A 14,905-nucleotide genomic window follows, 5' to 3' on the forward strand; every position below is an offset into this window, starting at 1 on the left:
AGGTCCTGACAAACCGCTAAGGTTTCCACCGGTCTGCTCCACAAATAATCCAGTTAGTAAATGTCACCCGCCCTCTGAAATTCCAGAATGAGCTCATCACCCACCCACAACAAGGTCTGTTGACGTCAGTCACACAGGTGTGTAGCATGAAGTAGGGCAGCACGCTGGCTTACGCAGATTCTGCAACAGACTGGATAACGACGCGGGAGGCTGAATTTCCTTCATTTTTCCCCTCATTCCTCATTCCCCACCTAATCTATTGGGACAGCAGGTTATGGTGTCAGTTTAGACATGTGCTGATGTATTCTGGGATGGCAGGGACTGGTGCTCATGATACCTACAGGACCATCTTTACTGCATGGCATTTGCTTTCTCTTGTTACTGTGCACAGTAACTGTGAGGCAGACAGACCTGCCTTTTTTGAGGTGTTTTTTTGGTGGGGTTGCATGTGTGAATGTCAGCATCTTTGAACTGGAATGTCAGCAACTTCTTTGAGAACTTCTTTCTGTTGGCAGAACAGTAACTCGGTGGTTTTAAGACTGGAAGAGTCCAAGTATAACAATGGCAATAGAGGGCAAACACAGAGTAGATCAATGAAATACTGATAGATTTTATATCAGTGCTAGAAATTTTGTATGTTTGTTTAATGTTTGCTTCTTTCTATTTTTTTTTTCTGACACCAAAAAATGAATAATTGTACTTATTTTGAAAATGTAATGAGCAAAGGACATGAAGGGTATGGGGATATAGTTCAATTAAGAGTTGATTCATAATTTAGACTGGCAATTCAGTCATTTAATGTGGTCTCTGACCTTTGCACAGTACTAAACTTTCCAATTAGGCTGATTTAGGCTTCATCAATAAAGGAATCCCACTAAAAAGGACAATGACAATGACTGGCTCAGAAGAAGCTGTTCAGCACAACAGGCTGCAATTTTCCATGATAAATAAATCCATTAAAAATTTGTTATACTCAGCGGCATTTTTAGGACTACATCAAACTCATTATTCCACCAGCTTACCTGGTTTAATGGGCCAGTGCTAGTTCTGAGGAAGAAAACATGAAACTAATCCAGTCAAAGCAATGCTCTCTCAAATCATAGCTGTGACATGGTTACCAAAATCCATTGCCTTTTAATGGCAGCAAACAAGACAAGACATGCACAACACTGGATGCTGGACTCACCAGGAGACCTCCACAGTGGTCTGAGCTCAAGCTGCCCAGAGCGAAGCATTGCTTTGGGGAAACAGTACAAGAGCGCAGTCAATCTCCTTAGAGTCCTGACGAACCTTCTCCTCAGTGCCATCACTGACAGGACATCCCGAGTGGCCCTGGCTTCCGAGACCCACACTCACAGCAAACTAAACCAAGCACACACCCACTACCATGCATGTGGCAAGCAAACACTGTGGCTGCTGAGGACTACTGTCTTCGGCCCCCACCCCACCACCGTCTCCGTCTCTTTGTCTCTGTTTGTCTCTGTCTTCCTTTCCTCTTTTCCTCTCTCTCTCTCTCTCTCTCTCTCTCTCTCTCTCGCTTTCATTCAGCCTTGGCTGATCTCTGTGGATCCCGTTCAGTGATCCCCCATGCTTAGAGAGTGTGTGGGTGTGCGTGTGTGTGTGTAATTGTGAGTGTATGTTTCTGGCGCGGCTACAGCTGTCTGCTGGCCCCATGGTGTCCCATTGTGGTCAGGGTCAGCTGGTTGAGAGGCAGCTATTGTGGGTGCACTGTCACAGAGCAGCGTGTCTTCTCTAGACACACCGCCACTGCTGCTACACAAACAAGCAGATGGATTTTCGGGAGCCAACAGGTGAGTGTCAAATAGCAAGAATCAATACAGGCAAGCCAGAGAAACCCGAAACTATGAGAACCCTGTAGCACAGTGCATGGCACAAGCAAGAAAATCACATTTTTTTGTATCTCTGTCTATTCAAAATGATTGAAAATAACTAATTCCAAATGCAGTTGTCAGATTTCTCACTAGGAGCAAATCAAGGGATCATGTAACCCCCATTCTTAAATCCCTACACTGGCTACAAGTTTATTACAGAGTTGGCTCAGTATTATGTATTATTACATGTAATGGTGTATGACCAGTGTATCTATCTGAAATACTGCATTGTTAATGAGCTGAGCAGAACTCTCAGATCATTAGGAATTAATCAGTTAGTCCTGCCCCAGGTAAAGACTAAGCAAGAAGAGGCATGGTTTAGCTATTATGCTGTTTTGAAATGGAACTACTTGCCAAAGATTATTAGAAGAGCCACAATACTACCTGCTTTTAAATCTAAGCTAAACACTGTTCTAATTTGACCAGTTTTTCAGCTCAGTTTAAACAATGTTCTTATTTGACCAGTTTTTCAGCTCAGTTTAAACACTCTTCTTGTTTGACCAGGCTTTAAGCTCAGTTTAAACACTCTTCTCTTAGCTCCTGTAGCACTGCTCTTTAAACTTTTTAAATTCAACACTAAAGTTCACTTGATTTTCTTTTAATGCTTAATTTATTCTGTCTTTATTTTCATATTTTATCACAACACTTGGTTAATTTGAACTCTTAGCATTTTAATTTTTAACATTTCTTTTAGTTGCTATTTAGATCTCTATTTGAAATTTGTTCTGTTTAAATCAGCTGTTTTTCATTTAATCTTTTTTAAATACTTGCTTTTATTTAAATACTTGCCTTTATCTATGTAACATCTCTTTGTGAATCACTTTGAATTGCCACTGTGTGAAAACTGCTATATAAATAAACTTGACAAGTTTAATATTACCTCTTTAAAATGACATGACAGAAGAATGACACTCAGTTTGTGTTTAGACTGAACCCCTCCAAGCAGTTGAATATAACGTCAAAATCATCTGCGTAGGTGAACGGTCATTTTGCAACACAGCCACTCTGACTTCTTAATGACAGACATGTTCAGCATCCTTTTGGCTAACCATAGCAAGGCCATTATGAGGACAACTGACCCAGACGTTTGGTAAACACACACCTGCATAACGCTTGAGATGCAATACCTACGCACCGAAAACAGAGGTACTGAAGACTAGCGCATGCTCAGCAGCGTAACACGAGCATGGTCTCTGTGCTCATATACGCCGTGACATCTGCGCCCCCTTAGAACACCACGAGGCCTTCATCACAAGACAGTGCGCCTGAGAGCATCTGATGAAAAATGCATGGTGTGTGTAGAGCAGGCTATTATCTAAATCACTCGAACCAGCAGCTCTCACTGTCACCTGTTTATTTGATCTTGAGTCTGGTGTGACATTAAGACAAAATGAGTAAGAGAGTTTCAGTGAAAGTCACCCTTGGCCATGTGTTCCATTTGAGTGAACTCACCAAGTAATGCTTGAGAATGAACAACCACATACGGCATTAGGACCAAAGGCCAGAGTCTAACCCAAGGCCATTTTGGGGAAAATGAGAGCAGTTAATGAACTAATGGATATGCTCCTCAAAGTCCAGGCTGCTCAAGACTGGGCAACCTTCCAATTGCAAGTTGAGTAGCTTAAGCACTGAGCTACCACTACCACAGAGCTAACAGTAGCAGGAGAAGGCAATGAGATGGACCCACTGCAGGGGTTTCTTGCAGTATTCAGATGCTGTTGTAACAGAGCCTCTCAGAGCTTGTCTGCTAGTGACTAAGATGGAAGATGAGTGGTTAAGGTACTTGATTTGTAATTGGAATATTGTGGGTTCAAGCCCCACTGTTGTGTCCCTGAGCAAGACCCTTAACCCTCAAGTTGTACTTGGTCATAGTTGTAAGTTGCTTTGGAGAAAAGTGTCAGGTAAATATAAAATGATTGTGAGAAACAGCTGATGCTGTTGTGACCTTTTATGAATACACGGGCCGGACCAACCATTTAGTCTGTGTTCAGAGAAAGTGAATTTCCACATTACATGTCCATGTGCTACCTAGTCCCATCAGACATGCACTCACAACCATTATCTTCAAGAATCAAGCAGGAGCAAAACCTTCCAGCAACACAGCAGTAAATGATGGTGGTCACAGGTTGTTCCTTTATGAGAATGTCAAAGACATCTTAATCTCGAGACTGATCTGGAGACCAAGAGTACAAGTGCAGATCCCATCTCTGAGAGAAACAAAATTACAGCTTTACCGTTGTGAAATCTGGACTGGGCCAACCTACTCGATGTGTAATCTTGCTTATTTGGTTATGAAGAGAAAGGAAATGCTGACATGTTAAAAGTTGAACGTCCAAAAAGTATTGAAGTTGAGTTTTAATGAATAAATCAGAAGTTATACTGAAGTGTAGTTTGTATTATAGATCTGTCATCCGCATGGGTAGTCTTTCTTCATTTCTCTTCGGAATGTTGGTAGTGACGTTTCACAGTATATAGAGCAGTGCAGTAAACCAGTCTAACAGCATGCTCGTATGCGCTGGTGTTTGTGAATGCCAGTTTGTACTGCGCTCAGCTGTAAGAAAATAACTTCTGTTCAAACTTACGTTGGGACCCATTCTCACCTAGTATCTATTCAAAAACGTAAATCTTTCCTAACACTAACCTAACCTTGCTTCCATTTCTATAACTGTAACTTTCTGACTGTCCTTTTATGTGTGCCTTCTTCTAAAACCATTTATTGGAAAGTTACGGGGACATAGGTAGATTAAGAATTCATTCTTAGTGTATCGTTGAATGTAAAGGACAGTAAAGAGTCTCACCTGCACACTTCAGGCCATCTTGGAAGATGTAATTACAACACACATCGCACCATTCTCTTGCCGCGTCTTCTTTAAACAAGTGACCTTCTCCCCGTTCCTCTTTCACCCGGGGGTCCTTGGTGGACGCTTCAAAAATTGTTCTGACGTCTGGGGGTTTGTACCCCTTCCTCCTAGAGCGTGGAGCGGCTCCTCCGTTCTCATCATTTTGCGCTTCTCCCCAATTCTTCTCGACGTCCTCCATATGACGAGCGCGTGGTGAAGGTGTTCGCCTCACAGCCTTTACCTTTGAGTTGAGCATTTTGGATTTTTCTTTTTTGGAAGGTTCTTCATCAGAACCACTCACTATCAGTAGGTTTGGTAACCTATTAAGCAAAGGCACCGATAAAGATGAAATTATATCGGTGTGGCGCGTTGGAGAGTACTTCCTACTATGATGCATCGCGTATTCAGAGTCCCGCGTATTAAGCTAAATGCAATGACACCTGCGACGCTCTGCTGTAGACATGCCTGACGTTTTGAGAAAGTTTCTGATAAGATATTTAAACCACGTAGACTAGAGATATAGTCATGCTCGAGTTCCTTGGACGGACCCCCCTTGTGGGCAAGCAGATTGAGCGCATTGCGCGTGTCAGGTTTCAGAAAGCAACCCCAAACTAAAGGTGTTTAAGTGAGCTGGAGGTAGGGTACCTGTCAGGTTCTGTAGTAAGCATGGCTAATGATTTTTAAATCCACGGGATTTTCTAGGTTACTTCAGAAAATACTCATATAAACAAAACAAAAAATAAATAATTTTCATATACAAAAGCACACATAATGTCCTCTTCACACTGACTTTTTATTACATAAATGTTTATGTATGTATGTATGTATGTCAGTGGTGTAGGGGAGGAGCACACAGTACTCCCAGGAGGTGGTGGTAAATTTAAGAAATAATATAAATTTTAAAATGGCCCTCCACCTTCATACAAAGACACTAACAATGACAAGCACAATGTTAAAAATAAAACCCTAATTGTTTTTGTTTTTTTAAGAGCAAACATAGCAGCATTGGCAGAACTAGCCTAAACACATTGCAAATAAAGGTCCCTTACTATTAAAGTTATTTACTAACTAAACTGACCTGGACCCTGAGAATAATTGGCTGACTGACTACTTAAATCCTGCAGCACCAGTAGTTACAGAGTAAATAGTAAAAGTCTTCTTGTCTCATTGGATTTCCTCTTCAGCATCATTGTAGGAGCTAAGAACCTCTCCCTGAAAAGACAAACCAAATAATTGAATCAAATAAATATTAACCAAAAATGTTTGGTTGTTATTTTTGAATCTATTGATTTAAAAATCCATGTCACTGGTTATGGGAAAAGCATATTAAAATAGAGTAGTAATTAAAATAGAAGGATTATATTGTCACACTTTCTGCCTCCAACCAATCTCATGTGAACTACTCATGTGAACCAGGCTCCTGTTCATTAGCAATCCTGATTATTAGTTACACGTGTCTAGTTTTCCCCTTTCTGTCTGCTTATAACCTCTTGTTCTTGTTAGCAGTTGTGAAGTATTGTTTAAGTCTGTCTGGTGTTTCTGAGCTGTTTTTGTGAATACTTCCCTGATAATTGACCTATGCCTGTTTGCTCTGTTTTTGCCTTTTTGCCTGCCCCATCCTGATTTCTCTGCATTGCTTGTTTTCTGTCCTGCTGCTGATCTATGCTGGGTTTTTTTACTGTCTTTGGATTACTCTTTGGATTACCCTTAACGTTTCTTAACTCTACCTGCATGTGATTCTGCTTCTGAGTGCAAATCCTGACAAATATAATACTACAAAAGGAGAAATATATATTACTTACAACAACAAAGAATATCTATGAACCGCAGAGGATTTATTAATGTCAGATGTTAGTGAGACGATCTACAAATTACACAGGGAGATTAAATCCTAGCTGTGCTGAGTTGAACATGACTGGGTTTGGTTCCAGTTGCAATGAACTCACATAGCCCCCCTGACTGTTAATCCAGGGGGTGAAATAGTCCTGTAGGTATTTGGCCCCGAAGCCTAGCACACGGTTCATGGGGTGTTGGTCCATGGTATTCAAGCGTCTGGTCACTTCACAGGTAAGAGCAATCTGTGTGATCTCATGGCTTTGTGAATGAGGAAGCTCTGCTGGGCTCAGTCTCTGCATAAATGTCATGGCCACATTTTCAAAGAAACTATAGGACAGAATGGCCTGCAGCTGCTGCATAAGAGGGAGGTTCTTCTCAATCTGTAGGAGGAAATAATGGAAATAAAACACAGGAAATAATGGTGGTGGCAAAAGAAATCCACAGGCATTATGAGTTTAGCACACTTCTAGCTTCTCACATTACTACTTAGGTGGTCCACTATATAACGTGATCGATTGGCCTTTTGAGCAAGGAGTGAAGGGTTGAACCCATTTCCTTTTGCCCATTTTGAAGAGGTATTATTTGTGTGCTTGACACAACTGTAATTTCTTAGTTCAAGCCGAATAAATGGGTGTCCCATTCTAAATACTCTTTTCCGCCCCCTTTCTTCTTGCTCTATTTGCTTTGTGGCACAAGGCCAGTTGAGAGAAGTGGGACAAGTGGTTAGCAAGCTGGAGTCATCAAGCATAGTGTTGGTGCTAGTATTCCTACTACTAAAATCTGAATGTTCATTAATCTGTGTACAGTCACACAAGCCTAATGTGTATGTGATGTAAATCACATGGTCTACACACCACCTGGGTTACTTCAATACTCACAATGTCACCTCATTTTTTTTTTTTTACCTTCCCTGCCAATAACATTTTATTTCAGGGATAAATTTAGAATAAAACTTTCTGAATTAGAACTTCTAAAAATTCATTTTGTGATCAAATTTAAAGCTCAAATACTCATATGATGGTTTTGCTTATAGAGCCACCTTGTGGACTAAAGGAACACAGCAGTAAAATGCAGGCATGACTACAATATTTACAGTCTGACTGATTCTGTGATTGAAGCATGAAGCATTAATTATATATAGCAGTTGTCATACAGAGTCTTATGTGACTTTACTTTTCATAGCACAATAAACTCAAGTAATAACCTATGATTCCAACAACTAAATGCTCATCTTGCTAAAAAAAAAAAAAAATGCAATGTATTTGTTGTCTCAATCTCTTAAATCATTTCATGTTGAAAATAATTAGATACAGTACAGTTATTGGGAATTAAATTTTTGGGTGAAAAAATTGTCACAGTTCTAAAATCGAGTACATACTCCACAAAAGTCCAAACCAAGACCAGCATGAAGTTCTAACTTGTGTATATTTACCTCCTCATTTAGTTTGTCTCCATGATCCCTAAGTAGTTCCACTATTTTTTCAATAATATCTGCAGACAGAAGAAGAGGATTAGAGTACTCTGGCTATGACAGCATTTATTCTGTTCCTCTGTGCTATGTGCATTAGGTATTCTATTTAAGCACAAGAGAACCATGCTTGATTTTTGTTAGGAAAGCCTAAGCAAAAAGGCATGATAATCCAGATTTACCATCACCATCACTTTCTATCTCTCCAGGGAAGAAATGCACAGAATCTTTTATCTTTATCAACTTGTTGACTACACCTTCCAAGTCTTGCTCTTCTGAATCTGTTGAGAGAATCAGAGAATATGCAGAGACCCACATTTAGCAGACAATAACTGAACAATTTTCCCCAGCGTGTCTTGCTTCTCTTGTTACACAATCTCATACACATTAAAAGTTGCACCTCACACAAATCTGCAATCCAACCAATGGTTCAATAAGAATTAGGACTTTTTATGTAGCAAATTGGTCACATTCTAACACTCACATGATGCCACCTGTCGTCTGTGGTCTCCTGTCACCTGAATATCGTCATTCTCTGCTGGTCGAATACAACTTATGACCTTCAAGAGTTTGTTTTTCTTCTTTTTCTTCTTCATCTTCTTCTTCCTTTTCTCTTGTTTGCTGTGGTCCTCTGGAGACTCAGGTGAAGCAGCCTTCGCCTCTCCCCCCCTGCTCTGGTGAAGATGGCTGTGTGCGGGTTCATTCCTCACCGAATAGGCCAGAAGGAGTTTGAACTCTATACTGTCCTTGGTTAACATTTGAGCATTCTCACTGCCCTGGTCCCTGGTCACACAAAAAAAAAAAAACATAATAAAAAGGGTTATAACTGTATAGAAAAGAGCACACACATCTACATACTGACTACCTCCTTTCCTGTGGTCTGGGTAAACCAACATTTCAGGACTTGAGTCAAGAGTTCTTGTTTACTTGTCTTAGTTCGTCGAAAAGAGTGAGGTTGGAGTATTGGAAAATATAAAATTAATTCACTCAGAGTAGTTGTCGTATTGCGAGACGTATTTAAAAAGCGTATATTTCGTAGTTTCGGTAACCGTAAATAATGTATATCTTAGTCATGAGTTTTATTGGCGTTCCAGCAAACAGACTATGTCCTGGCATGTCCAGGTGCTACGTCAGAATCTGTTCAAATGAAAGCGTAACACAAATAAACGTGACGTGTCCAGGAGAGCTATAAAAGATGTACTGTAACTTTTGATAAATAAATAAATAAACCCTCCTGTGAGATTTATTAATGACAATCATTAAATAGGTTTGTCTTCTCTAAACTCCTTAGACGTACAGTAACACCTGAAAATGATTTAAACTACTGTCAGCTACATTTACGTTTATGACATTTGCCAGGTCTATACACAAAGGATATATAATTAAACCTAAACACTTATAAAACTTTAAAACGTCACTTAGAGACTTACGTTTGTTGTAGCTTTCCGTTAGCCATTCTACTCCACATAAACATACTTTCACTTCTAGGCATATAGCCTTTCATAAAGTGCGGAGGCGGAGTTAAATGACGCTCACTGGTCAGCTGATTAACAGACGAGCATTACGTTCATAATCATTTTTTTGTGTTTATGTATTTACTGTGTTTTTCATTTTATGTAAAGTGTTTTAAATATCGAAAATATTCACTACACACACACACACACACACACACACACACACACAGAGATAGATAGATAGATAGATAGATAGATAGATAGATAGATAGATAGATAGATAGATAGATAGATAGATAGATAGATAGATAGATAGATAGATAGATAGATAGAGAGGTCGATAAGTTATGAAAGTTATTATGAAACAGAACTGGGAACAATTAAATATATATATATATATATATATATATATATATATATATATATATATATATATATATATATATATATATATATATATATAAAAGTATATTATATATTTATTAGCACAATCTTTTCTATAATTCTTCTTTAATTAATATTATATTTATTAATAAATATAATATTATAATAATATATTTATTAATAAATATAATATTAATTAAAGAAGAATTATAGTAAAGATTGTGCAGCAGCTTAAATATTATTCACTGGTAAAAGTTAACTCAACAATCTTTTCATTATACACCTCTGTGAAGATATTCCTTTTTTCTCATATAGACCTGGTATTCTTCTCGCACTTCCCCACCCAGTCTGATGACTAACACGACAATGCTGCAGCAGGATGAGTAGTCTAAAGCCAGACTATAATAATGCAACATCAAATTCTAGTGGCAAAGACTGATGTCACCACAATAATTTATATATTTGGGGGAGGGGGGGGGGCATTCAAATAATCATATCTTTAAAAAAAAACACAACAAAGTAAAAAAGATCAATCATTGGACAAGTATATTTGATAATTTCTTTAAAAAAAAAAAAAAAGAAAACATGTAATGCCATTTCATGTCATCAAGGGGTGAATATATCCAGAGAGGTAACAAAATATCATGCACGATAAAGCTTTAAAATCACAAATAATACAAAATAACACAGCAGATCTATAATATACAAACCACTCTCACAGCATGTTCAGCAAGTTTCCACTGTGGCCATTTTCATGCAGATGCTTTAGTTTTGCCTCTCCTTGCTTTTCATTGAACAGATCATGGCCACCATTATGAGTGCAGCCCTACAATATTAAAAATGAACACCAAAAGCTACCGTGTAGTGCAGGCTGTCTGCAGAGACCAGAGGATGTGTGTGAGTTGGATTTGGCGTAGCTACCTGTGGCAGTTCTTGTTTTTGCCATTTCATCGCGATCTGAAACTCAGTGATACAGAAGAGAGTGCCAGCACCTTACATCTGAAGAGAGCTCCTCCAGCTTAGTGCAGGTGGTTGACAAAAAAAGCCACGTCACTGTCCGCCATCACCAAAAACATATAACACATATTCCATCCATTAGCTTTAAGGTGCCTTAGAAAACCATCCATCTATTAACATTAATGTAATGTAGAAATAAAGAGATAAATCCACAAATGTCATCCATTCATATTGCATTGATTATGGCTCAGGTTACTCTACCTTTTGTTTCTGGAGATAAATAATTCATTGTCACATCACTGTCACTGCACACAAAACAATAAAAAGGAATAAAACAGAATATGTCATAGTACAATTATATTGTATGTACAGAGATTATAATCTTATAAGGTGAGGTTTTCCACAATGAATTCTCTCCAGTGATTGTCCAGCATCTTTAAATGGGTTGATATAGGTTGGATAGATGCTCACTCAACTGGTTAAAAAAGAATATCAAGAGAATAAGAGGCACATAATGTCAAAATCCCGAGTATAAAGGAAAAAAATCTATCACTAATTTATGTTGAACACACATCATTAATAAAGTGGGAGGTTCCCAAGTGAAGATTCAGTGAAAATGTAGGGTGCACAACCAATAGGGGCTCTTTCTTCTGTGGAGTGATGGACTGATTTGGTCAATGGCCATGAAGCAAGTCAGGTGATAAGCACTCTCCTAGCATGTCAAGACTCAGTAGCAGTGCTGTGCAACTCACAAAAAATAAAGTGTTTTGCAGACCTCATATGCTCATGTGACAGTTGTATAATCTGATCATGTGACACAGACAGAAGCAAGAGCCAAGGAATGGTGCATTTGGTCAAAAGCCAAAACTGATAACCTCCTCAGCAGATATTCTGTACTGGAGTCCCATAATAAAACTGTTTTGTGGTGTGGCTTGGCTTGGCAGCATTGTAACATTTGTATGCCTGATTTTTGTCTATGTATTCCTTTCACATAAGACACCAGACAAAAGTTCACAGCCTCCACGGCCAGTATACTTGAAACTGCAGTGTGCAATCGTGGCAGACAGTTTTATTTTATATCTACCCTTAACCCTTAAACCATAGTACACCAATACATTGGCCAGAGGATAGGAAAACCAAGTTTGTTTGTTTTTCTTTTAATAAAAGTCTTTTAATAAATAAATCAATAAATAAAAGCATTAAATAATTTCCAAACAAATCCATTAAAAACCATTCTAAACCCACAGTGAATCCAAGGACGCAGAAAGCAGCTTTTCCTTTCCATTGTGGTCCTTCTCCAGAAAGGAGATTTCTCCCTCTGTTGCAGTCACCTCTATGGTTTACTAACACCTCCATTATTCCCTTGGTTCTCTCGCTGCTTGTAAGTGAGTGGTCTCTGGTACGTCTCTGGGCGGTGACAGCCTTGGCCTGCCGAGAGGGAGCGATCTCTGTGCACTACCTGCGGGACTGCCTCACACAGCCGTCTCCAGGTCCTCACTAGCTGCCTCCCGTCCCGCGTGCTGCTGCTCCAGGTAGGAGGCCAGGTCAGAGTCCCCAGCTTCTTGAGCACAGTCCTTGGGAGTTTTCCCCTAAAGGGCAGGATGTTGAGGACAATGCATAAGACTGTGTCCAACAGAGCAGTATTAGAGTCTCAAACAAGCCTCAACCTGCTAAAAAAATTCGCTTCAGTTTGCCTTCATTTTTGCCTTGAGTATTGATTTATAGGGTAGCACAGCCTGAACGATTATACGTCATACTGAGGTTTTGAAAACCATGTGTAATTTCCAACAGGTCTCTGCAATGTGTCATATCAGCAGGTCCTGGGAAGAGGTTTACGTCACATCTTTTATGTGTATATAGCACTTGCTGTTCAGTCTCAAATTGCAGAGTGCATGAACAGATGTTTCAAGAAAATAAGTCAATGACTCACAAGGAAGTTTGCTTTGTTGGGGGAAGCCCCAGCCCCAAGAAGGAGATGACAGACTTCATGATGACAGTGGAAGGCAGCTTTGTGCAATGCGCTATCTCCTCTGTGGCAGAAATATTGAAATACATGTAATATATATTATATGCAAGTACTGTATATTGGAATATGAACCTCCCTGCCCATATATTAAAAAGTATAAGCAAACCATGGACTGGCACTTACGTCTCTTTCTCAGTTAGATCCAAGATCAACTTTGAACCTGAAAAAGAGGAACACAAAGATTTAACTGCATGCAGAGATGCCAGAGCACTAATGCAGAGACCTGTAAGAACAGTACATGGTTTATTGTGTGTGAGGAGTGTTTGAAAGTGTTCTAATTGCTAGTCAGCTACATTCTACGGGTAATGTCAAGGTGCTTTGAACTACAGCTTGCTCAGCAGACACACGCAGGGCAGACACAAAATGGTGCCCTAATCCCTACAAAGTCAGCTAGTTTATACCCTATGTAGTACACTGCACATTAAATTACGGCTCTCACCGTGCTGCAGGATGAAGCTCACTACCTCTGCATGGCCATTCTGAGAGGCCAGGTGCAAGGCTGAGCAGCCCGCCGCATCCCTGACGAACAGACCCAGTCCCAGACTGCAGCAGGCGGACAACTGGGAGGGGAACCATAGAGTGTGTACTGTGCATATTTTACACAGTGGAAGAAAATCTAGGAAATCATTTTGCACTGTCATGCAGCACCCAAGTGTAAACAAGTTTCTGGCATTTCTCGCTATACCGGCAAGCTTGGAGACCAATGAAAAGATTTTGTTATCGCTTTTCAAAAAAGACAGGAATGTTTGCATGTGGTGACTCACCGTTTGCACATCGCCCAAGCTGGCTGCAGTCAGCAAAGCTGCAAAACCAACAGACGGCAGGAGTGAGCTTAGCCGTTCCCGTAGACATCATAAGGAGCTCAGAGTGTTTATAAACTCTCTTCAGTACTTTTGCACACTTGGGTCTCTTTCTACTTTGGACATTTAGAACCTGCTGTTTACAGCACCGGCTAACTGTGGAAACATATGTAATTTCCTGGAAGCTCAAGTTCCATGGAATGGAGGAGTAACAAGCTAGACCTTGTCAGTTCTTAGGTACTTTTTGCTTCTGACTGTTGTAAAACTGCACATACATCATAAAATCAATTTGCGCTTACTGTACCTTGCTCTTCCGTTGTCAAGGGAACACTGTAAAGAGTAACAGGGCACAGAATCAGAGAGCTATATCTCAAAAGCAGCTACTTTCACTCAAAGCTCAGGATGGGGTAGACGCACACCACCTCCTGCTAAATGGTTCTGGTATGAGGTATGTGGGTAGAACGCTCACCCCGAGCTGGGCTCCACCACCACATCAGGCATTTCTGGGACTCTTCCGTGGCTCACTGTTTGCACCTCATGGTCCAAGATGAATACCTCATCTTGGCAAATCTCTGTCACAAAGTGCAGATGCTCCTAACAACCAACAGGAACACACACACACACACACACACACACACACACACACACACACACACACACACACACACACACACACACACACACACCACATGAATAGTGAAGAAGTATACTTCTACTAATCCAACTATAATTTGATGAGAGTGAATATACCTGAGCCTTGTCTATTCTGTAAAACCGGTCAGCTGATGTGGCTGAAATAGAAAAAAAAAATCAACAGCACAATGTATTAATTCTAATTATTACGTTCATTTTCAATTGTTAAATTGAGCATTATTTAAAATTGAACCAGCATGACATACAATCCAGGAAACTCCAGTTTGTGGAAAGTCTGTTGGCAGAGGCAAGGCGGGGTAAACCTCTGATCTCATCCTGAGAAAAATTGAGTTCTCTTAGTCACACTGTGCACTTTAATGGAATGGAGTCACATATATAAAGTCATAAATACAATCTAAGCCAAATGATCAAATGTACAATGTAGCAAATCTTTACAAGCCAAATTACTTTACTAAATATTGAAGGAAAATGTATCTTTCGGTCACTATCAATCTCAAAAATAAATTCAGTCTAAATTTGTAATACATTATTAGAAATCCATTATCTTTTCCAGAAGGTATCACATAGAGACAAAACCATGACAAAAATCTTGGC

General features: G+C 39.7%; 3 protein-coding genes across 11 annotated transcripts in view; all 3 read right to left on the reverse strand.

The window, feature by feature from the left end:
* LOC113573547 (ras association domain-containing protein 3) overlaps window positions 1–5,191 on the reverse strand; it is a 37,223-nt gene extending 32,032 nt beyond the window's left edge. The window contains exon 1 of the mRNA XM_035528416.2: window positions 4,691–5,191. Within this exon, the coding sequence (XP_035384309.1) occupies window positions 4,691–5,129 (439 nt within the window). The 5' untranslated portion in view covers window positions 5,130–5,191. The remainder of the gene's footprint in view (window positions 1–4,690) is intronic.
* A 315-nt stretch (window positions 5,192–5,506) lies between these two features.
* LOC113573566 (uncharacterized) lies at window positions 5,507–9,548 on the reverse strand. The gene is made up of 6 exons (XM_027003906.3): window positions 9,467–9,548; window positions 8,521–8,819; window positions 8,219–8,317; window positions 8,001–8,059; window positions 6,679–6,948; window positions 5,507–5,944 (listed from the first exon to the last, which is right to left on the reverse strand). The coding sequence occupies exons 1-6, from the start codon at window positions 9,538–9,540 to the stop codon at window positions 5,897–5,899; spliced, it is 849 nt and encodes a 282-aa protein (XP_026859707.3). The 5' UTR covers window positions 9,541–9,548; the 3' UTR covers window positions 5,507–5,896.
* An 850-nt stretch (window positions 9,549–10,398) lies between these two features.
* dgki (diacylglycerol kinase, iota) overlaps window positions 10,399–14,905 on the reverse strand; it is a 43,292-nt gene continuing 38,785 nt past the window's right edge. For all 9 annotated transcript variants that reach the window (XM_027003874.3, XM_027003870.3, XM_027003869.3 and 6 more), the window contains 9 exons: window positions 14,557–14,626; window positions 14,408–14,448; window positions 14,127–14,251; window positions 13,962–13,987; window positions 13,622–13,659; window positions 13,297–13,417; window positions 12,981–13,017; window positions 12,762–12,861; window positions 10,399–12,420 (listed from right to left, as the gene is read on the reverse strand). In XM_027003874.3, coding sequence (XP_026859675.2) covers window positions 12,304–12,420; window positions 12,762–12,861; window positions 12,981–13,017; window positions 13,297–13,417; window positions 13,622–13,659; window positions 13,962–13,987; window positions 14,127–14,251; window positions 14,408–14,448; window positions 14,557–14,626 — 675 coding nt within the window. In that variant the 3' untranslated portion in view covers window positions 10,399–12,303. The remainder of the gene's footprint in view (window positions 12,421–12,761; window positions 12,862–12,980; window positions 13,018–13,296; window positions 13,418–13,621; window positions 13,660–13,961; window positions 13,988–14,126; window positions 14,252–14,407; window positions 14,449–14,556; window positions 14,627–14,905) is intronic.

The sequence above is a fragment of the Electrophorus electricus genome, chromosome 11 (genome assembly GCF_041902795.1).
Source record: "Electrophorus electricus isolate QZ-2024a chromosome 11, ASM4190279v1, whole genome shotgun sequence".
NCBI classification, from domain to species: domain Eukaryota; kingdom Metazoa; phylum Chordata; class Actinopteri; order Gymnotiformes; family Gymnotidae; genus Electrophorus; species Electrophorus electricus.

Coding starts and splice junctions, on each gene's coding strand:
- LOC113573566 (XM_027003906.3), bottom strand. CDS start 9,540: ATGAAAGGCTATATGCCTAGAAGTGAAAGTATGTTTATGTGGAGTAGA. Junction 8,060..8,218: donor GATAGAAAGTGATGGTGATG/GTAAATCTGGAT, acceptor TTCTGTCTGCAG/ATATTATTGAAAAAATAGTG. Junction 6,949..8,000: donor GAGACAAACTAAATGAGGAG/GTAAATATACAC, acceptor TTCCTCCTACAG/ATTGAGAAGAACCTCCCTCT.